This window comes from Abramis brama (genome assembly GCF_963993115.1).
Source record: "Abramis brama genome assembly, chromosome: 1".
Classification (NCBI taxonomy): domain Eukaryota; kingdom Metazoa; phylum Chordata; class Actinopteri; order Cypriniformes; family Leuciscidae; genus Abramis; species Abramis brama.
The window spans coordinates 44,129,498-44,153,849 of record NC_139963.1 but is presented as its reverse complement, the minus strand read 5'-3'; the positions used below and the strand labels follow the sequence as shown (position 1 = coordinate 44,153,849).

The window sequence follows — 24,352 nt, the reverse complement described above, 5'->3', positions numbered from 1 at the left end:
TAATTTAGATTTTTTTATTAAATCTTTTCATCGCCCACCTTTTTCTTACATGGGTGAACGCAAGCGAGAGAGCGACAGCAGACAAATGAAAAGGCATGTGTGAACTCCTTGAACCCTTTACAGAAATCAAACATCTAATTTAACAGTTATGCATACCGGGCCGCTATTAAAGCTTGCGATTCATTATTAATACAGTCTGTCGCTAAGAGCCGTGCTGATGGATAATGCTGTTAGAGATGGAATCTCTTTCTATGTCTTTCTGTAATGAACTTGTGCCATAATAATAGTGAAGCTTTGTTAGAGTGATACAATATAGTCTCATCTAGAGATTATTATTCAAATCAAATCGATATTTAAAAAATAAATTCATATTCGTTATTATTGTTTTTTAAGATCTGTTCTTCTGCAGTCTAAGAAGCAATGAGTATCAGTAAAGTAGATCACTGAGCAGTGTTTGCTCCATTTAGCCTCAGGCCTGTGTGTGAACATGAGGAAAGACCTGCCATCCTGTCGCTCTCGGTAATCAATGCGCATCACTGAGCTATATTTTATTAAACGGACCGTGTTCTCTCCATCCCTTCACACTCATTTACTGGGAAAATGACTTTATGAGAAGGACGGCATGGAGAAAATCAGCCTTCTCCGTTCCACATCACACATATGACTGATCAAGTATGCAAAGTAAACAGGTGCTGAAGAAATGCACTCTGTGACCCACAGCAATGGTGAGCATGAGCTTTCCATCACTGTCACACAAATTTAATCACTGCTGCATTTGACTGGTATCTAAATTATTCTTTATGCAAAAGTAATGATAGGAAATGAATGTGCTGTGTTATGCTGTGAACTCACGTTTAGGGTTTTGCTACACCAAGGTTGTTCATTTATGTTTGTTTTGAACATTTTAACTTGTTCTTTCTTCATATTCATAACATTTCATATTGTTATTGTAGCACCACTCACATTTTGTTCAGAAAAGTATCTTTAAATGTAAGATACTATCATTAAAAAAACGTGTTTAATATTTAATAAGTGATAAAGTCAAAGATAAACAACATTTCCACAAAAGTGCAGTGTGTGTGTGTATATATATATATACACAAACAGGTCAAAAGTTTGGAAACATTACATTTTTTATATTTTTGAAAGAAGTCTCTAATGCTTATCAAGGCTGCGTTTATTTGATCAAAAATACAGAAAAAAAACAGTAATATTGTGAAATATTATTACAACTTAAAATAATAGTTTTCTATTTGAATATACTTTAGAAAATAATTTATTCCTGTGATCAAAGCTGAATTTTCAGCATCATTACTCCAGTCTTCAGTGTCACATGTGACATCCAGTCTATCACATGATCCTTTAGAAATCATTCTAATATTCTGATTTATTGTGAGTGTTGGAAACAGTTCTGCTGCCTAATATATTTGATGAATAAAAGGTTAAAAAGAACTGCATTTATTCAAATAAAAAAATATTTTCTAATAATATAAATCTTCTTTACTATCACTTTTTTATCAATTTAACACATCCTTGCTGAATAAAAGTATTGATTTATTTCAAAAAATTTTTTTTTTTTTTTTTTTACTTTTTATTCATCAAAGTATCCTAAAAAAGTATCACAGGTTATGAAAAAATATTAAGAAGCAGAACTGTTTAAGTATAATAAATTGAAAACCAATTATTTTAAATTGTAATAATATATCACAATATTACATTTTTTTCTGTATTTTTGATCAAATAAATGCAGGCTTGATGAGCAGAAGAAACTTCTTTCAAAAACATTAAAAATAGTAATGTTTCCAAACTTTTGACCTGTACTGTATATGTATATAATTAAAATTTAATTCCACAATATGCTCACATGGGCACATATTTGTATTATTAATATTCAATTTGATTTTCAATGTTGCTTTATTTTAACGTTTTTTGTTAAACCAAGCAAAAGAATAAAAACATTTATTTGGATGAATAATATAATTAGTCTTATTACCGGAAAATGTCATGTGATTACAGTAACTCTGCACTGTGGCAGCTCTAATCGGCACTCTGCCATTTAAAGGGCTTATGACATGAAAAATCAAATTTACCTTGATCTTTTGACATATAAGAGGTATTTGTGCCATTAAAACATTCTGCAAGTTTCATAGCTTTAAACATCCTTCTCATAAACAAAGCATTTATTTAATCAAGCTACAACCCACCCCCCACCCCTCACTGGAGATGCTTAACGGGTGACGTTTGCCAACACTGGATATGAGCGTCGCGTCAAAAGCAAATAAACCCATTATAAATCACTGACGCTGTCTACACTGGATGGAAGAGTAAATGTAAGAGTAAAATAACTTTCATTTTGACATGTCCTATTTAAACAGCTCATTTACTCATTTCTGTCGGGACTTTAGACGGATCCCAGCATCAGGAACAATGGGATGGTCTATTTTAATGGCGTCCCGGATCGCATCGGATGATTTTATGTTGGTTCGGAGCATTTTATTTTGTACACAAGGCACAGTTTAATATAAAGTTTGCAAAGAAACTTTTGTTGAAAGATGAAGCAGTCGGCTGTATTGAATCTGACACAAATGTTAAGTCAATTATTTCATAATGCTTTATCTGTAAAAGACGGTTTTATATGGATAATGTTTTCAAACACTTACTGGCGTGCAATAGTGAGTGGCCGTTGATACCGTTTCCTATTCAATGTCAGCCAATCATTACAGTTGCCATATATTGACAAGCCTTAAAGGAGCCGCCCCTTAAAAACTGAACATTTCAGACAGAGGGTCAAAATGAAGGTTGAAAATATTAACAAAAAAAATTAACATTATAAGTGAACCTTAAGGACCATATTAAAATAATAAAAAAAAAAAAAAAAAAAAATCGATGCCATGACCCCTTTAAAGCTACACTGTGTAGGATTTTCTCCCATCTAGTGGTGAAATTGTTTATGACTACCAACTGAATATTACTTTCTAGCCCCTCCCATTCCGAGGGCGTTTTAACTCCTACGGTGGCCATATTATTTAAAATCTGTCGGCAGTCGCGAGTAATCTCCCCCTCGCATTCGTCACGGTGCCACTGAGTGTCAAAATGCGAAAGGTGAAGCTTGAATTTCCAGGTATGTCCCTCTTAGGCTAATGTATTTTCAAGATGGAGGCGCAACATGGCTGCCGCCATTCGAGCGTCTTGCTCGTATGTATTCTAAATGGCAGATTCTACGCTTATGAGAATACTTTATTAGTTGGTTGAAGTAATTACACATTAATGAGAACATATCATTTTGAAAGAACAAAGTGTTTTTTGCAAAGAATCAACTTGTGTAGCTTTAATAAAATACTAAATACAACACAACAATTAAATGAACAGTGAAAGTAACAGAAGCTCGTATAATACATTTTAACAGGCATAATTAAGCATGAAAATCACCAGTTAAAAAGACTTGGAAGGCAACACCTGTTTAATAAACAAAATAAAGCAACTAATATGATTAATATTGTTTTGGTTCAGGTATCAGAAATCGGTATTGGCAAATACAAAAAAATTACCAAAAAAACAAATCTGTATTTTACACGTTCTGGAAAGAAGTGGTATCGGAACATCCCAAATAATAATAATGATACATAGCCTATTATTAATATAATTTTCTAAAGTTTTGTGACAGCAAACAAAATAATTGAAAAAATAATTATTAATAAAAGCTAGATCCCAACATAATGACAAAATTCTAAGCATCACTGTGTGCTGTGGACGTACTGTACATGTAACTGGTGTGAACTAGTCGAGTCATGCTACAGCTCTTATTCAGGACTGGGTCGCTCTTCAGCTGCACGAGTGTGTCACCACAGAAAAAAAATCACCTCTCGGTGGTGTCAACACGAATCGTCTCTTCCTCACTTCACGCCTCTTGCTCTTTCCAATGTTCTTCTCCTTCACACCCCCCTCCTTTCTCGTCACTTATTTTCACCCTTTTTGCGCTCATGCCTCCCCAGATTTCATTCTCACCAGCTCTCAACACCCCCCTCCTCTCTCTCTCTCTCTCTCTCTCTCTCTCTCTCTCTCTCTCTCTCTCTCTCTCTCTCTCTCCTCCACCTCTCCTCACACACACACTCTTCCTCACATCCCTGCCTCTCTTCCCATCACATCGCCGACTTCATCTCCTCTCATCGTCTGCGTCTCTCTTCCACGCACACACACACTCGCAGTCGTTCTCTGACTCTCACACGTGCCAGCCGGCTCTCCCTCTGCGTGTCCTGCGGTCCGGCTGTGGTTCGTCTCCTCTCTGGAGCTTAAAGAAGGAGGGCAGAGAGGCCATGGAGCACAGCCACATCTTCACCATACTGTCCACCAACTCCAGTTCTTGGAGTCCTCGTGGTTGCCCTCTCGGACAGTTCCCCGTCATTTACTACAGTTCCTTGCTGTGCCTCGGCCTGCCTGGTAAGAAAGACGCAAGAAAGATTATTAGTGCACAATGTATGTTTTCATGCATGTATTTATGAAGTGCATGGTGTGAGGAGTGCATCGTCCCCAATATTCACATTTGTGGGCGATCACTCCTTCATCATATTCTTATTATTTAATGCATGGCTTTATGCATGACTTTGTGTAATTGTGAACTGCACTGGGGTGAGAGAAATGCCTTGCCTCCGATATTCACATTTGTAATCTATCAGTACAGTTTTTCCATGCAGATTCTTAAAATCTTGATTGCGTAGTGCACAATGCATGTTTGTGCATGCTTTTGTCTTTTTGGATAAATATTCACATTTGTGGCCGAGCTGTTTTTTCAAGCAGATTCTTAAAGTGTGGTCCCACTTAATCTTGATTAGTAACATCCTTGACGAAATTGTCCGTAACCTTGTGGGACGCAACTGCCATCAGAACTGTGGGAAAACAGTGTTTCCAAAGGTCATCTGTGTGACAGGACAGAATACAGAGTCTCACATCATTTCCACAGGCTTGTAATCATAAATCAGCAAGAAATACCTGTTATTCAGATGATGAAATTAGTTCCGGCTCTAACTGGAATGACCTGGGGAGCAAGACAGATGATGCATCAGACATCTTGATTAGTCGTCATATTAATAATTGGCCTCCGGCGTTTAATATTCATCCTCTTGGAGACTAAAATTATATTTTGTCCCTACACAATCGGAGGTTGATTGCTCATTTATGACAATTGGTATTATTTGCAGGTGTGCTGCATATTTAATCTAAGCTTCCCTCTCAGGTCGGATGGCGTGTGGCACAGTTTCAGCGGAATGATTTCTTTGTCAGATTGAGATAAATCACTGTGCCCTTGAGCGAAGCACTCAGCCTGAGCAGTTTACACAAATATTTTCATTTGCTTTCGGAGGCAGTCAGTCTTCCTGTTGCTCAACTGCTAAATAGCGGCTTGAATTTCCGACTCTTGATGCGGGTTTCTGGGACAAACAAGAAGCGTGATGAGACGAGATTAGAGTCTTTATTCAACACTGTGTGAAAGTCATCACACCTGGCAGTGATTTTGGGTAGATAGAGGTGAAGAAGAGAAACCTCTCAAAGGCATTGTGCACAGAAAGTGAGAAAAACACGGAGAACGGATGGGAAGAGAGTGGAAAGAGAGAGAGATTGACTAAAAGCATGTGTGATTAAACAGAAAGAAGGTGAAGAGTGAGGTTGTTTTAACAGAAGTAACAAATAACATTTATATAACAAGGAATGATACATGATACATTTTAAATTAATATCTGAAGGTAAAATCACCTTTTTGCTTTTGCAATTCTGTCCTTATGATTTTTTTAAAAAAGCATGTAGATCACTAGTTAATTGTAAAATTGTGTACAAATGATAAAAAAAATATTGTAGTTTAACACGACCATGAAGTATAGCAGTGGGTTGCATGTCTGTTCTGAAACAAAAATATGCTAAATGCAAATGATAATGTGCAATTAATTTTTAGGAAGAGACATTGACGGCAAAGACAGTTCGGCAACGTTCAGGTGTCAGTCTTAGAAGCTATTTAAATTTGACACATGCCAACTGTCACATGCTCATTATGCTTAAAAAAAATTATAATAATTTCCTTCAAATAACTTGCATGGCTGTGAACCGAGTGGCAATTTGTGAGAACCTGTAATTTACAGTTTAATGAAATTCGAAGAACATTTTATACCTGAAACAGTAGAAACCACAGAAATACGAGTGTGCTGAGATGAGCTCATGCCTGTTCGATTGTTCGCTGGAGGTTAAGCTCAAAGGTCACTAATTGGAAGCGGTTGATCTTATTTCATTGCCTTTTTTAACTGAAGGACTGTTTGATTTAAGTGTTTTGGTGATTTCTATTGAAGAAGAAGGGTTTTTATCCAGAGAGTGATATACTGCATCTGCTGGAAGGTCACACATCCACAGTAACGATCCTCTCACCGGCTCTACATTACCCTGGTGGTGTTATTTGCCACTTAAGAGGTGGAGCCAATGATTTTCAATTTAGGTAAACGATCCGGGGCTCTTTGAGAGCTCACCGCCTCGGTGAGGAAAGTGCTTGTGAGCTTTTTTGTGTTTGGGTCAGGACCATCAGAAAGTCTGGAAACCTGAGAGTTGCTGAACCCAGAGGGAAAAGTTCATTGCAGACTTTATCTAGTTAAATCTGAGCACAGTTTGAGACAACGTTAAGATCTTTCCTGAAACTCTTAGAGATTCATGTGAGATTACTGGGATCTCATTCATAGGAGAAACATCTGAGAAGCAGGAGATTTTAGCAAAAGTCTCAATTTGCTCTCAATGTAATCTAAGGACCTGTTTACAACTGGTATTAAGATGCGTTTTGATTGATCGGATCACAAGTCGATGAGGGAGACACATTCCTGTTTACACCTGGGGTTTTAATGTGTCTCTTTTGTCCACTTTCAACCACTTCTGTCCTGATTTCTTCGAGGTGAGGATTTATGGGCGGGTAAATGTATGTTTTTTTCCCCCAGATTTTTCGATCTAATGGACGAAATAAGCTCGCGCAATTTACATATGAACTTGCTTCCCATAATATTTACTCATTAGGTCAGTATGTGGAGTTAGCATAATTTGTGGCTGTTTGAACGCATTCGACCACATGAGCATCTACACTACAAAAGCAATCCGGTGGAATGCGTTTTCATCTCTGGAAGTGGTCGAAAGCTCATCAAGTTTTAGACCCCATTTACACCTGTATTTAATGCCGTCTACTTGTGATCTGATCGACGAACAAGCTTCTTAATACCATGTGGGCCACATTGGTATGCAGGAAAAACAAATGAGATCTCATCAGCAATGTTTCTTTTGATGTTTTTGCAGTATATCATATTTTGTACAGTTTATTATTACGGACTCATTATTTATTTGAACTGACAAAAGTTTAGACAATTTTACAATAAAATAAAAATAAAAATTGTAAGTAAGATGTCACTTGTTGAATGAAACCCCCAACATCGCAAGGTAATGTGACAACATTATAAAATGTCTGCCAAAACTGTGGACTATCTAATACTTTATGAAAGAAAACCATGCAGAATCAAGTATGTAGTGTAAGCAATACACTAGTTTTCCATTCTGACACAAACACGTGTGAATTCAAAGCAAACTGAGACATTAAAATCGGTTGCTCCTGTTCTGGGCCCTGCAGAGACCTGCATAAAGACAGGAGTCAAGTGAAATCAATATGCTTACGATGTTGACCAGCTAAATGGAAATGCCAGGAAATGTACGACCTCCAGGGCGCAGTGCATCCCTTTTGTTTGTCTAAATAAAGTACTCTCACAGCAGAGCATCTGGAGAGATTAATCCAGAGAAAGCGAAATCCACAAACAAAAGTACAATGGACAGTGGAGTATAAAGGAAGAATAAAGCGGATAAGGAAAGTAAAACTGGGAGTTGAAAGTGGGATTTGGTGAATCTGGGTTTTATTTTTGACTGCAGCCTTAGTGACACTCTGATACACCTGAACACACATAGACACGACGTCTGCAAGACAAACTGATCCACACAGCCAAGGACATACAGATTCACAGTCTGATAACTTAAAGACTCACTGAGATAAACTGACAGAATTAAATAAACACTCAACATTAAACGTTTAAGACTAGGAGGAAAAAACACATCTTAAACTGATAATACTGAATTAAAAAAAACTACAGAACTGGATGCACATAAGAGAGAAGTGAGTCATTCAGTTTCACAGATAATATCCATTACTATGACAAAAAAATATATAGCAAGTTGAAGAGGAAATCAAACAGAATGTATTTTCTGTTATAATACAGTTCAGGCTGTTGTCACTGAACACAGACACACAAATAACCTTCATTATCCTGTTAGTGATCCACAAAAAAAAAAAAGGGAAAAAGGAGTGAGTTTGACAACGGAGAGCTTGTTTTGTGTAGCCTGTAGAAAAGAAAGACAAATCTAAAATGAGATCTCTATTGTTTCTTTAGAAAGCAATGCCATCAAGACGAGACATGTCTCTTGAATCTCGGGATTTTCTCTTTATAAAAGATCCCACGTTTCAGAAGAGCCCTCAGTTGTGCTCAGATTTGCTCAACTCAAATGAACTCACATATCATTTCATTTAATTCAAATTCATATTCATTTTATAGCTCAATCCTGGGCCGTCACTAGACATTAGAGATGAAGGTTCTGTAGCCTGGAATATATGGACCATATAGATGAGTCAGAATTCAAAACTGTGCAGAATCATTTGACAATAATAATATATTAAAGACTAATAATTAGGTGTTTTAAACTTGAAGCGGTGCTGCGCAGACCGATGTATGACATCAAAGAACCGTTGCTGGTGGCTCTGTATGCTTTAAAATTACTCTCACGATACTCTGATGTCGTACACCGATCAGTCTGCACAGCGCCGAATGAAGTCAATCAGACTTTGGCTGTGTCCAAAATTTCCCCATACCCTTAGATAGGACCAGTGCACTATTTGAGGAGACAGCCATTTGTAGTGGACAAAACCATAGTGGACGTTATCAAAGTCCCTTTAAAATGAGTCATTTCACTCTGCAGCCATCTTTGAAATGCCTCTCAGTCATGCAAATGCAGCTCCTATCTCTTTGAATGGGGAAACATCAAATTCACCAAAACTGTTCGCCAAGCTTATGATTCATATTTGAAATCACCAATGAAATCTGACAACTGTCTAATACATTTTGTTTCTAAATGCTCGAATCATGACAGAAAATGATTTTTTTCAGGCTGGATCAAGCTAATGCGCATGCGCAGTGGAAGCACATGTCTGTCTGTTTCTATAGGAACTGGAGCTTCTAACGGCAGCTGCAGTGACACGATGACTTTGCCTATTGGTGATTGCCTCTTATTTAGAAGGCGGGACTTATTCTGCCATATTGAGCGTTGCACTTTTCCCCATTCAAAACAATATGAGTGATGTGTCTTGTGTTATTCTATAGTCTTTGACATTATCGAGTGCACTCATTCAATCCCACAATGCACTGTAATAACGAGTGTAAAAGTGATGTATGCTCAACGGTTAAACAATACCCATAATGCACTGTGAGAGTCGAATGAATTCCCGCTTCCGACTAGAAGATGGCGCCCGCATCTGAATCATCCATCCATTTTCCAAACCGCTGGTCCAATGTGGGTCCAGCGTAATATCAAAAAAATTGTTTAATTAAGGTTTCTACATAGTTTCCATGACAGAGTTCAAGATAAATATTTCCATTACTACTGGAGCTTGCTAAGTTTCAAATGATAATAAAACAGCATAAACTATGCAAATGCCCTTCCAGCGCACTCAGTGTCTGAACTCACTCACTTGTTTTCATTCACTCCTTCACTTCAAGTGAACGATAGTAGTGGTATAATGTAGGGAATAGTGAATGAGGGTATAAGGGGTGATTTCAAACACAGCCCTATTCTGAACTTGGCATACATGGGATTGCACCCGCTCTCTACGGAGGTTTCCTGAAATGTGCACGAAAAAGTTTTTCCAATCAAGCTTCTCAAGCACTGTTCACCTCTGTCTGTAAACGAATGGGAAATGTAATGTAATGTTAGAGGTTATAACGAATTGTAATGCAACTGTATATTCCAAGAATGCAACATTGTATGCTTCCCAAAATGCGTCCAAAAAAGGCACAAGGGAGATTTAAAGCAAATTAGCATTCAGTATCACATTTGTGCGTCATTTAACCTGGTTGTAAACTCAAGAGGAGAGGAGTTTTTATTTATTTAGTCATTTGTATCGATAAAATACAAATTAACGAAGGATCTCATGGATTTGCCATAATGAAGGAGTAGAGGATGGGGTTTAATCCACATCTATAAGTGAGACATGTTAATGGGTTTAAAGGACTATAATGATAGTCATATGCTGAATTTGGAACCGCATTCTAGATTACTACTTTTTCTGCAAAAATAATAAGAGTAGTATGCTAGTGCTATTCCTCCAACCACATTTATGTATGAACCTAAAAACATTTTAATCCTCTAAACAGGCAATAACATTTTCCTCTGGGAACAGTGCTCTAAGGACTGCAATGTGTTTATGTACAAGTTCAACTGTGAGAGAGATAAATAGCTTGATTTGCTTTTTTTCTGATAAGGTAAAAGAGAACTTTTCTTCAAACTTGATTATGAACAGACTATGCACATGTGTCGACCAAACCCATCTCTGTCTGTCTCTCCATATACATCTTGAAAAGGATGCTTGTGTGCCTGAGATTGCAGGTGTTTATGCAAATGTGTGAGTTTGAAGCTGGAGTCTTTGTAATTTGTAATCAGCTGATGTTCTGGAACTGTGAAGTGCGATTCTCCAGACTCCTGACTGGCATATGTAATCCAATTCCATCTTTATTAGCAGCCCGAATGACTGTCAGGCAGACAGAGACACACCACGGGTGCACAAAACACTTTGAAGTTTTTCATCCAGTATACCCTGCCACACAGCAGCCCATTGGCTACAGTGGGGCGACAGGTCTGAAATTTGCTGTGAATTTCTTTTTAGGTTAACACACCAGAATGTTTCCTGAGGTCTATTGTAATGAGGCTTTATCCTCCCGCTGTGTTAAATTGTTTGGTTTGAACAAAGGCAGCACTTTTGTGTGCACGCTCTTTTCATCACAATGAGAGGTAATGGCAATCGCTGGTCATTTCTTATACCCGTACATCTCACTCTGCCTGAGCGTGAGCAACAAACAATACAGGTTTGGGTGGAAGCAGAGCAGTGAAAGCGTTAGAAGAGGGGTGGATGCTAGGGGGTCTGTGTATCCTTGGGTCTTTTTCCTGGGTCATTGTGACCTGGACGCAGAACATTGCATAAGCACAAGCGTTTGGATGTAATTGTGCACATGTTGCTGCTGCTTGTTCAGGTTTTATAGAAGGTCACAATGAGACAGAGGTCAAAGCTGTGGAGGAAAACAGGCAGTTAGGAAGAAGAGGGACGAATTGAATGACAAAGTCTCAGAAGGTCAAGATCTCTTAAGTATTTGACATGTGAATGTTGCACATGTATGAATGTGTGTGCATGTGTATGAATGAGTGTGTGTGAACGTGAATATGCATGTGTATGAATGAGTGTACATGTATGTGAACATGTGAATGTGCATGTGTGTGAATGAGTGTGCATATGTGAACATGAACGTGCATGTGCATATGTGTAAATTTGAGTGTGTGTCAATATATGCACAGGATTGTTAATGTATGGATGATGTGAATGCATGCGTTCAAAACGCATGCATGTGACTTTAAGAGTGTGCTTGTGAATGCATGCATGTGATTTCAGTGCATGTAAATTTCAGTATTTATGTGTTTGACTGTGCAAAGCAAATGCATGTGTTCGAACATGAATGAATTCTTCATGTTCTTCTGCATGTGAACACAAACCATGTGTGCATGTGAATGCATGCATATTAAGGCAAGTGTATGCGTGATGTGTGTGTCAGTCAAATGCTTTGCATATATTATGTGATTGTGTTCATTAGATGTGAAAAAAACTATACTTTCTATCTATTTGTGGTGCTGCAATTTCAATGCAATATTGTATGATTCATTCTTGCACTCATAAGTTTAATAAAGAAGCATTTTTATTATCCTGCAAGACTGACTTCATCACTTTCTCACCCGCCCCTCCCTCTCTCTTCTCACCATCTCTGTCTATTTCTTCTCATGCTCCTCAGCAAACATCCTCACGGTGATCATCCTTTCTCAGCTGGTGCTGCGGCGACAGAAATCTTCCTATAACTACCTGTTGGCCCTGGCCGTAGCCGACATCCTGGTCCTGCTGTTGATCGTGTTCGTGGACTTCCTTTTTGAGGACTTCATTCTCGGAGCGCCTCTGCCTCACTCGCTCAACAAAGCCGTGCAGGTTCTGGAGTTCTCCTCCATCCACACCTCTATCTGGATCACGGTGCCCCTGACCGTGGACCGCTACATCGCCGTGTGCCATCCGCTGCGCTACCACACCGTATCCTACCCGGCCCGAACCCGCAAAGTGATCTTGGCGGTGTACGCCGGCTGCCTGATCTCCAGCATCCCGTATTACTGGTGGCCGGAGCTGTGGCACGGACTCCCGGGAGCGAGTAACGGCGGCCGTAGCAGCAGTGCAGGGCAGCACGTATTGGTTTGGGTTCACTGCGCCACAGTTTACCTGCTCCCCTGCTCGGTTTTCTTCTCGCTCAACGCCATCATCGTACGCAAGCTCCGCTGCCGACGCAACTGCTTCCGTCTTCGAGGGTACTCAACCGGAAAGACCACGGCAATCCTGCTGGCAATCACCTCGGTGTTTGCCGTTCTGTGGGCGCCGCGCACGCTCATGATCCTTTACCATCTTTACACGGCACAGCCGGCGACACCTGGCCCGGCCAGATTGCTGCACTTGGTCACGGATGTGGCAAACATGCTCGCGCTGCTTAACACCGGGGTCAACTTCTTCCTGTACTGCTTCATCAGCAAGCGTTTCCGCAGGATGGCCGCCACGGTGCTAAAGGCCTTATTCCGATGTAGGAAGCAGCCTCCACCTTTTTACGCCAGTCACAACTTCTCTATCACCAGCAGCCCATGGATCTCACCAGCCAACTCACACTGCATCAAGATGTTGGTGTACCAGTACGATAAGAACGGGAAACCAGTCTGCATATCATCTTGATCGCCAACACAAGCGATGCCATGCCAATATTACCCTGGCTGCTGAGCCGGGCGAGCTTGGGGAAAGTCCTTCCCGACTGGTGACATGCAGAAGGCGTTGAACGGTTTGTTAGGAAGTGCCTCAATAAGAGATCCAATGTCAGGTTCTGAGGCATCTTGCGGCCAAAATGAGGTTCAAAACAAAACCGATAACATGCCAATGCCTATCAGGGTATTAATGCAAAAAAAGACTTCATCTCAAAGTCAAGAGAAATCATGAAAGTTCCAGGCGATGATGACTGTCCATTTGTTCCAATATACATATTGATGTGATTAAAAGACCAGTTTGTCTCTAGGGCTAGGCGATATGGCTAAAAATGCATATATCAATATTTTTCCATTTGCTCAGCAAAAATTTTAAAAGGTGATTTTCTGCTCCCCTAGCTATAAAAAATAACTATTGTTACACAGTACATACATTTGGCGCTCGACAGACGTGTGATTAGCCACAAAGCTAAATACTGTTTTGACATGCTGTAAAAAGAAACCTTTGAAATTACTTACTGCCTTTATAAGATAAGCTTTTAACATTATCAGGATATACACAATATTCCCTAATTTTATACCATCAGAAAAGATATTGCAATAAAATTGCCTGTATTAAATGTATCGCCAAGCCCTAGCTAGCATGTTTTTCAGTTCATTGCAAACCAAAGCAACATTTTACATGCAGAAAAAGGATTTGAAGCTGGAGCCAACAAGATGTTACTCTTTGTGAACCACCTTTCCCCTCTAACCTTCTCAGCAAAGAGACAGAGCACTCCCTCCCTTTGTGATATTAAAAAAACAACGCTGGCATTTTGGTTTAATATGCTGTTGGTCTCCAAGGGCTGCTCGCAAACAACACAAGCTCTTATTCAAGCCTTTAGATATACTCAGTGCTGGAAACCCGCTTCAGTATTGCTGCCTGATAAAGATGAAACGCAAAGACTTCTGCTTCAACAAAAAAAAGCTTCTGGTGCAACTGACTGTTAAATGTACAATTAAGGCAAAAAATACCTTTAGAGTGGAATTATTCTTCATTGTTTCAATCAATATTCTAAGACACTCATTGCTCAGTACATGAAAGGATTTTCTATCACAGTGGCAAACACTAAATAATTAAGACTTTGTAACTTCTACCACACATGTACACAGACTCATTTATCCTTTGCTGGGCAGCCTCAAGAAAGAAAAAAAGAGAACACTTTTCAAATAAAATCAATTACTTTCTCCAGAGTGAGCTATTGGGGAAAAACCACGTTCATTTATCTTCACAGCGGCGTGGAGTAACAGGCTGCCATCTGGAGTGCTTTAACTGTGGTGCATATTTAAACAATACAGCGGGGAACATGTTCGTAGATAAGGTAGACTTAAAAATGTATGATCTCTGTCGTAGACAAGGCTGTATTCACCTGTCTTGTTACAGCGGGGCCTATAAATGAAGGTGGTTCTGTTGAAAGCTGTGATGGTGGTAAAAAATGTTTTTTTTACACAACTGAAAATGGTCAATTTCCATTACAGCGTCCATGTTAAAGATTGAGGCTTTTAGTCTAATACGGCTTTTAGTCCATGTCCGTTAGCTTTGTGGACTAGTTTGAGGTATGCTCTTGTACTCCTAAAAGTTGGCTACAGTTTTTTGTACAGTTACATTTCAGGAAAATGGACCAAAATATTAAAGTTCCCCTGTAGTCAATAATCTTATCCCTTAAAACTCATCTTTGATCACCAAAATGACATATTTAGACGTTTTTTACCTGTGAAAAAAAATTGTTCATGCCTTAAAATAGCTTGCATTTAACTCTACACCCTTGCCTCATTTAGTATACGCGGATATATGGATATGCTAATGAGCCCCGCCTCCACTCACTCACATCCTCTCAGAGATTAACTCTGAGGTAAACACTGCACAACGCCAGACACATAACGGTAATTAGTATGATTAGCCTTTTGCTTGACTATTATCAAACAGCAAACAATGTGTTGCTAATGTTACACCGTTCGCATCTCAGACAGTCAGACAGCTGCCTTCTAAAAATCAGCATCCTTACAAATGGTTTGAACAACTCAGAACGGCATATAGTTATAAGATAACATCGTAATATACACGCATTATTGATAAATCTACCCGATATTTCATATCACCAGAAAAATAGGGATAACCTGGCATCTCTCAAGTCTCCCCTGCTAGTTCACTGTTAATGATATGCTAAAGCACGCCGGTACGTTGACGTGATTGGTTTCAAGGTAGTTTGTGACACCAGCGATTTCAAACCGTGTTTTTGATTCTGTCTTTTTCACTGCAGGTTTAAGGAGAAAATACTCAGCAATGGTGTTGACTTCTGAATTTTCACACGGTTTGTCTTAAAGCATATTAAAAACACCACATAGACATATAAACAACATTAAAACTGGATTTTTAAGTTATCTTGTTTGCCAGGCCATATACAACTTTTTGTATATGCTACAAATAAGCGTTTTTTAATTAATCTTTTAAGCGAACAAATCGAATTAATCATTTAAGCGAATGAATCAGTGCTTTTGAATGAATCTTTTCATTCTAGTTCACTTCCATATACAGACTCATATTTTCCGTGCACTTAAGTATTGTCCTTTTGATAAATGTGACACGTTTGATACGTTTTTCTGTCTGTAAATACCGTCTATAGCACGCGTACATTATGCGCAATTTCGTTAACCTACTGAATGAACATGTTTAGTGAACGAACTGAACAAAATGGATCTAGGGAGATCTGGTCACGGTGATTTTGCCAAGTAAGACATGTTCCTGGATCAACATATTTTGTTATTCCTGGAACAACATTCCTGTCTGAAAATGAAGTCCAAACCATATCCCTACCCCTAAACCCAACCCTTAACTTATTCCTAAAATCTGAGGGAAATGATAGGTGATTTACACTGCGTAGAAGCACTAAACCCTGGTCGTAAGCTTAAACTTGACAGAAACTGTAAATTTGTCCCTCAAATCTGTTTTGTTGATTGGAATGTTGTTCCGGGAACAAAAAAGATGTTAATCCAGGAACATGTTGTACTTGGTGAAATCACATTCACTGTTTTGCAGAGTTTGCTGATGTAAATTAAACGCATTAAAAAAGCACAACCCGTCCTAATAGGAAGCATGCCAATGCGTTTGCAATTGATTTATATAAATTGTGTGCAACAGTTATGAAAAATGTTCTTAATATGCAATTATTTTGTGGAGAAGCCTGTAATTATGCATATTGATTATTCACACTACTGTAATCAGTTATATTAATATGGACCCTGTAATGTAAAGTGTAACCAAATCAGCTTTTTCTTTTCTTGCTCAGTAGAAAGTTCGTGAAATAGGAGCTCTATTACTGGTCACTTTAAGGTTAATCTGTGAGATCTGTGTCATGTCGGTGAAACGGCCAACAAGGGCGTAATATCATATGTTAGATATGTACAGAATACAAAGTAAGGAAAACTATAGACTAGAATGTCATGGTGCTGCTAAAGTGTCTGTACTGTATATCATCCAAACTAATCTTTATTCTTTTTTATTTATTTGTTTCTACAATGTTTGCCTACCTTTTCACCTAAGAATGTGTTTTAATAAAGCAACAATCAACTTTTTTTACTATAGAATATAGTACGAGTATAGTAATGCTATAAACTATAGAATCCAGACCATACAGAGTCCAGACCATACAGAGTCATACAGTGGCCCCAAAAAAGTATTGCATTAGATTGTTTTATATTTTGTAATATAATGGAAAGACATTTATTCATGTTTAAGTGTGAATTGTGTGTTAAAATACTTTTTGAGGCCATGATGATCAAAAATCAATTGTGCAAATGTGCTCATGTCCAGAATTCTGTCCTTTGAACAATCATGAAGCTTTTATATTTGTATTACTGCCAATGTATGGACACGACAGATCATTTAAAGCCACGATCAGCCTTCATGCAAAAAATTACAAATAAGGGGGTAAGAAATATGTTTCCTGATCCTTTAAATCTTTTTGATAAGGTCATGTCTGCTTATGTCTAAGATACACTAAAATGTTTATTTTTGAGCTCATACCTGAACAACAGACTATTGTACATATAATTTTCTTTAAATATATAAGTCATTGAGGCTGTTAACCTTTAATACGTGTACGGGAATGAATGTCCGTGATCAAATATGGAACATAATTGCATTGTTTCCAATATCTTTTGACATTTTCTTTGAGATGTTTGGCTGTTCAGCCGTGAATAAATATGTATGTGTAGGCCAAGTGAATGTATTTGTGAATTTTCAGTGAATGTTCTGTATGTTATGGAAAATGGCATGTAAGTTACTCTGATGTATATTTTCTTGAACACAATAATCATTAAAAATGTATCACCTTTTACCTACTTTAAATGTTTGAAGTTAATTTGACTTGTGTGTGATTCTAATAATTGGAGACACATTTTGCATTTCAAAAAGTCTGTTCACTTACAGAAATTCTTTCCAGTATCTTATTACATATAACATCAATTCTAATAATTCAGTGCTTGCCAAACATAAGTTACTTTCTTTTTTTATACTTTTAACAAACAAGTAATTTCTTTATAGCATTGTTTGTCAACTCTTTTACTGACAAATTAGGCAATGTGTAGAAATAACGTTGGTAACAGAGTTTGATGGTAACAGGATTGACAATTTAAAACGTTTTAGCCAAAAACTCCACTTGCTAGCATAAATGCTAAGAGCACATGGCACTAATTAAATCATGATTAAAATACATTTAAAAAATCAGTGATAAATTCAGTTTTTCTTTTGATATTGTCGTAACAATTTTGACGGTTTACAAATTAACTCTTTGTGTAAGAACTTTTTAGATTAAAATATTTCTACATACCTTTCAGTGCTTCAGATCTTATCGGTGAGGGGAAGTGACATCATTTCCTGTATCTTACATAGTTGTGGGAGATAATTCCACCAATTTAAAGGCAGAGTATGGTACGGGAACAGAATTGACGCAAGAGTTATGGACACAATTTTATAAGATAAAACTTATTTTTAAACAATTTAATGTTGTAGGATTAGTACAATTACTATTTAGGGCTTTTATAAATAAAAGAAATTAAATATTACCAAAAGAAATGAAAATAAAATATTTTGATTACACAATCATACTTGATAGAAAAAAAAAATACACAGATAATTCAGACAACAAGAAATCATGATTTTCAGCTATTTAAGACTTTTTACAGAAAATATAATATGACTTGTAACATCTTGTGATCCATGACAATGAGTAACAAATAATTACAATAATTAAAAATATGACCATAAAAAAATAAAAAATAAAAAAATAAATAAATTACATTGGACACCATATGTATCTGCAATTATAGAATCACCCACATATATGATTATAAACACACATGAAATTATATTAGAATAAGATAAAATAAAATAAAAAACAGTGTTGTGAATCTGTTGATGAAAAATATGACAAATGACAAAACATTTTTTTTTCTCAAATTCTCAATGCAAAAAATCCATATAATTAACCTAATACATTAATGATTATTTTTGTATTACTAATGATGACATTTCCCCTCTGAAATTACAATAGAACACATATCAATCACAAATCAATCAATCAATCAATCAATCAATCAATCAATAATTATTTACTTATTTATTCATACATTTAGGTTATACTTTCCTTCAACAGATTCAGCAAAGTCTTAATGGTGCTAAAAAAAACTTTAATTTTTTCTTCTTCTATTGATTATGAGGTGAAATATGGCCTGGACAGTTTTGGTGAGATAAACCCATTTTAGATAATGTTCTTGATCAATAATAATAGTACTCTTGGGCACGGCACTTAAGTAGCTTGAAGTAATTAGTAAATTAAAACTGGTGCACAAGCAAACTCAGAGAGTCAAAATCAATGTCATGTGAATCACAATCCATTACTCCACATTCAACCTCTTCTTCAGCCGAAAAGGATGCCTTTTTTTTGTCCAGGGCCAATTTTCACTATTTATTGTTTATTGTGCCTGACAGCCACAAGCTTGTCACCCAACATGCCTCATTACCCATGACACACATGAGTCAATCTCCAGCAGGCCACAGATACACAAGCTCATTTCCAAACGTTGAGCGCCTGGGCTTGTCCACCCCGGGGAACAGCTGCTGATAAAGTGCTGTTTTAATGTCCATGTTAATAGCTGAATAAAATGAAGTGGGACAGAAACCCAGCTGAGCGGCCCGTTCAAAGGTTTGCCTGCTTTGCTTCAGCGCTTATTGCACAAATGTCACTGTATTTTATTATTTCACCAGTGACCAATTATTTTTGAGGGCTCTCAGCATGAAATTTACATATTTTCCCCGTCTGCTCCTTAAATAAGCTGTCAACATTCCCATTCAGCTCAATGGCGTGTGCATCTTTTTTGACATTTGTTTTGAGCCAGTCACCTGAGCTGTAAATACACGAATTTTTAAATAATAAACAAAAAACCTGTTGCACACAATCTACTACATGCCTTCTGTTGTCTGACTGATACTTTTTTAGCAAGTAAAAGGCCGTTTAGTAAAACATACAGCTTTAGGTTATGATACACGTCTTTTTGCTGTGATATCTTTACTGATTTTTATACTGTATGCCATTTATAAGAATAACTTTTATACTGTTTGTAATATTTTAGAATAATCATAAATGTGAGTATCACATATGATCTATCCGGCTTTTGAGGAACGTTTATTTGTTCATCTCTCAATAGTCATTGTAGGCTATTGCACTGCATTATATGTTTAAAATCTACAGAGCTCTGATCATTAAACTATGCATTTAAAGATGCAGTAAGGCCGTGTGTCCACCAAAGCGTTTTTTCACGCGGCTGGCGTATTTTTTCAATTGTTTTCAATGGGAGCGCCGCGTTTTTAAAACGCCATGAGCGTAACAAGGCGCTGAGCGTATTTTTTTACAGTCTATGGGTAAAATGCAGCGCTCATCACTGTCACTTTTTACACAACCGTCCAATCACAGTGGAGGAGGGGCCGGACTAATACCACACCGACCAACCACCACATTCTGCTTGTACAATGTCAACAGATGACAACAACAAGCATAATAATGGAACAAAATCATTTAAAACAAGAGCCAGAGAAAATACGTTACACTGTATTGTCATTTTAATATAGAATCAACACAGAAACAAAATATGTGATTTACTATAAAAATGATTTACTAGTAACACTTTCGTGGATATTCCGTATCCTAACAAGCAAAGTGTCTCAACTAAAAAAAAAACGCAACGCTGTCAAAACGCTCTCAAGCGCTCACAGCTAGGCGGTTTCAGCAGAGCGCCTAACGTTTTCAGCTGGCTAAAAACGCGTTGGTGGACACACGGCCTAAGCGATTTCTGAGTAGAAACACTGTTGATATTTTAAATCAACCCATATAAACACACCCCTCCCTTTATTGCTCCGCTCCAAAAATGCTACCTTGGAAATCCAGAGTTCTAGCGAGAGCACAAGTTGAATTTGCTCAGTGAGTTTACTCTGGCATCGAGTATGCTCATTAAATATGCCCTTGTATCCGAGCTGTACCAATCACATCGGGTTATCTGATATAACAACAACAACAGCTTATCTCGGTTAGTGAAACAGCAAAACCAATGTTACTTACATATGGAGCAGACACAATTCGGCGTCCTTCTTCAGGCCTTCCCGCTTATTTCCGGCACTGGAAAACTTTTCTTATTGGGAGACAATTTCAGAGAGGCTAGCAATAGGCTAGCATGAGATCCCGCCTTCTTCACAGCACTCCCTAAAGTTATGCCCAAGCGGCAACCTCCCCATCTCTCTCTTGAAACCAACACGGAAGTGAGTTAAACTGCAATTCATTGACTGGCCGCTTGAGGCTGGCTGCAGAAGTGAGTCAAATCTGTATCTCCCCCATGTTAAAATTACCAACTTTACAGCAGAAAAAAAACATGTTTACAGCCTGGATCTCTATGTGGCTTTGGTCTATACAGCTAATTTTGCCCTTCATGACAACTGTGAGGGGGGTGAATTTGTTTATAACTCATCCGTTTAGTTGATTAATATTTAAAGTTATGCATAATTAAGGGTGTGGCCACTTGAGTGACAGGTGGGTTGCCGCTGATATCAATACTAGCCGTTTGTCTGATGTTACTACTAGCCGTCACTTCACCTCAGCAAATGTTAGCTGCTGAACTTGCCATCTCTGCAGTGTTTTGTGCTTTTTTTCAGGATTATTTCATACAATTTTATACACCCATTACTTCGCCCACGGCTAGGATTCCGTCGTTGTCGTCGAGTATCGTTCGAGAGAACAACCAGCGCTGTATCTCAGTTGTTTTCCTCTGTGAACAGGCACTAATGGATGTCTGACAATTTCGTTGCTTTTTGGAGTTTTCAGATTTAAAAACGTCAATAAAGGCTTGTTCGTTCTGCTCTCATGGAACAGATTATACTATGCTTATGTACCGTCAGGTGAAATCCTGCAGGCGTCGGCGCTTTTTTCCGTCCATGCTATAAATGCACATCCATGAATGAGCGCGGATTTTCTTGCGCATTTACTTGAACTTCATAGGCACTATATCTATGGTTTAACCCATTTGAGAGGCGGCCAAAATCAGAATTTAAAATGGACTGAATAAGCTCTCTACGAACTTGACGAGCGATGCCGCGCTGACGGACCATAGACTTTAAAAAAGAGTGACTGACGTGCACATAAATCACTGTCACACACACTCTCTCAAAGTAATATTAAGTTACTGCATAATACATTTTCAACTAGCAGAATAGTACAGTCTCACTTGTAGCCATGTCTTTTTACTATTATAATATTTCGAAGGGCAAAAATAGGAACTTTTAGTTGGCTTTACATCATCAACTGTCACTTTAGCGCAAGGCCCTGTGCAGGCGCAGACTTGGTACTGTCAGTAGCATAACCTTATAGCATTACCCAAAGCCGTTAACAGCCTGAGCTAAACTCGATCACGTCGAGCTAGGTGGGCGTGATTTCAGATAGCCAGGCTCCTCAGCTCCACCAGAGCCCGTCTACGGAGAGCCTTGGCACTTCTTATTAGCCCCATTGTATCGATCTTGGTTGCAGTTCCATTAGAATTCCAATGGAGGTGATCGCGGGCGAGTGCAGACTGAATGGGAGTCTATGGGGCTAGACGGCTAAATGTGTCTCTTTCACCCGACTGCCGTTGAGAAATCTCAGATTTTATTGTAGGTTTTGCATGTTCAACATGGGTTATAGGTCGAAAGTTGAATGAACGAGTACTTATGTCCTTTCGATTTCTTACAGGTTGAGTTGTTGTTGCCCATAACACGCTAGCATTCTGCTAATGAACGCTGATTGGTCAGTGAAGGACTGATTACGACCAGAGATACCGCTTGATGGCATCGTGGCATCCGAAGCGGGACCAGAAACAAACAAAACAAAAACTCTTCTAGCACGTGTGTTTACCTGTGTCAGCTGTGTTGTCGATGCCTCGAGAGAAAAGAAAGTGCAGAGCGCGAAAGCACCAAAGTGAGTGAAGGATTGCCGTGAAGCAGTATCTCTGGTCGTACGATGTGTGTGACGTCATTGACATTTTAAAAGACTTTTTAAAGCAAATAAGTGATTCTAAAAAATCTAACACCCAGCAGTGTGTAATTTCTTTGCATCTCCTTTCGAATACAACATTCAAATTACTAGACAAAAAATTATATCCTGAGAAAAGTGGATTTTGATGGGTATTTCGCCATAAACCTCCATTCATTCTGCACTCGCCTGCGAGCGCCCCCGCATGGACAGAAACATGTTACTGCAGCCAGTCCAGAAACCGGAAGCAAGCAGAGAGTGCCAATTCTCTTCCTATTAGACATTCTCTGGCTCCACTCACTTTGCCCATTTTCTGTTATCCGGGAGTGACGCGAGGCCAAGATGGAGACGGCCGGCTCCGCCCACTTTAGGCTTCAAAAATGCTCTTCAGAAACCTACGGGTGACGTCACGGACACTACGTACATATTTTTTTACAGTCGGTTATGCCTCGCCAAAGAACATGAACGCGTAGCTACAGCATGCAAAAGCATCACGAGAGACGGCGTTAAACTACCCCATGTCTCAAAGCGCATAACATTAAAATAATAATGAACATAAACAACTTGCAGAACTTGTACCACCTGACTGCTGCAGATTCATTTCGGTTGATAGTGTTACCACAGAAACGCACATATCTGAGTCTGAGGACGTGAAACGTCACAGGTTGCCATCTATTACAGTTAAGACATGGTGTGAATGCAGCATAAGATATTGTTTTGGTTCAGGTGGAACTGTAAAAGATGGTGACTATCTATGTAAAACTCTGCATAGACTAACAGTGCGTGTCCATTAAGGGAGCCGCGGAGCGACTTATGGAAGTCTTGTTTCATTCCTATATGGAAGTCGAGTTTCAGGCTCGCGCAGTGCATTGTGGGATTGACAGCGGACCAGAAAAAGCGTTGAGAGAAAATGTTGGCTAGTTTTAGACTGTATGCAAATATCAAGCGAAAAACGCGGTTGGCAGCCAATCGCTGTGAGGTTCGGGTTGTGACGTCTGTCTTGAGAGTTTAAAAATGCAGATTGTGCCGGAGTTTATGCTGAATTTAGTGCGTAAATCGTTTTGTTTACGAATTAGAGGCTTTGCAGTTGATAGCAATAAATAATAAAAGTATATATATACACACACCACTTCTATTATTGATTGCTATCATGATGTGAAGAGTTTCAGATCCACTTTCAACAGCGTTTCTGCACATTTACATATCATCTTACAAAGACATTGGTAGAGAGTGACAACTGATATTTTTATGCATTTTATGCAAGTAGTTTGCTATACTGTTATAGAAACTTCATTGATTTACAGAATTCGTACTATTATCTGGCCATATAAATATAAGCATCTGCACAAAATTGCATATTTTTGCTTAGTTTAAGTCTCGATTATGAGCTCCATATTCTCAGAGTATCATCCTATGAGAGCTATAAAAGCCTGATGTATTAAAGATGATGCTCAACAAAGAATTTAGATTTTGTCTTTAGCTTCAATACACTGTTCAGGCTTTACAGGTATAAAATAACTGAAGACTTAGGAAAACATCTTTTGTGTTAAGGAATAATTTAAAAAAGGAGTCACGTAGGTTTGTATTGTAACAACATAAATGATGACTACTGAGGA

At 38.3% G+C, this 24,352-nt stretch overlaps 1 protein-coding gene across 1 annotated transcript; it reads left to right on the top strand.

The window, feature by feature from the left end:
* Positions 1-4,129: 4,129 nt before the first annotated feature.
* On the top strand, positions 4,130-17,522 carry gpr139 (G protein-coupled receptor 139). The gene is made up of 2 exons (XM_084134832.1): positions 4,130-4,437; positions 12,159-17,522. The coding sequence occupies exons 1-2, from the start codon at positions 4,314-4,316 to the stop codon at positions 13,124-13,126; spliced, it is 1,092 nt and encodes a 363-aa protein (XP_083990958.1). The 5' UTR covers positions 4,130-4,313; the 3' UTR covers positions 13,127-17,522.
* The last annotated feature ends 6,830 nt before the right edge of the window (positions 17,523-24,352 follow it).

Excerpts from the sequence above, each read along its gene's own strand:
- gpr139 (XM_084134832.1), top strand. The coding sequence starts at position 4,314 with ATGGAGCACAGCCACATCTTCACCATACTGTCCACCAACTCCAGTTCT. Across the intron at positions 4,438-12,158 it reads GCTGTGCCTCGGCCTGCCTG|CAAACATCCTCACGGTGATC; the intron begins GTAAGAAAGACG and ends CATGCTCCTCAG.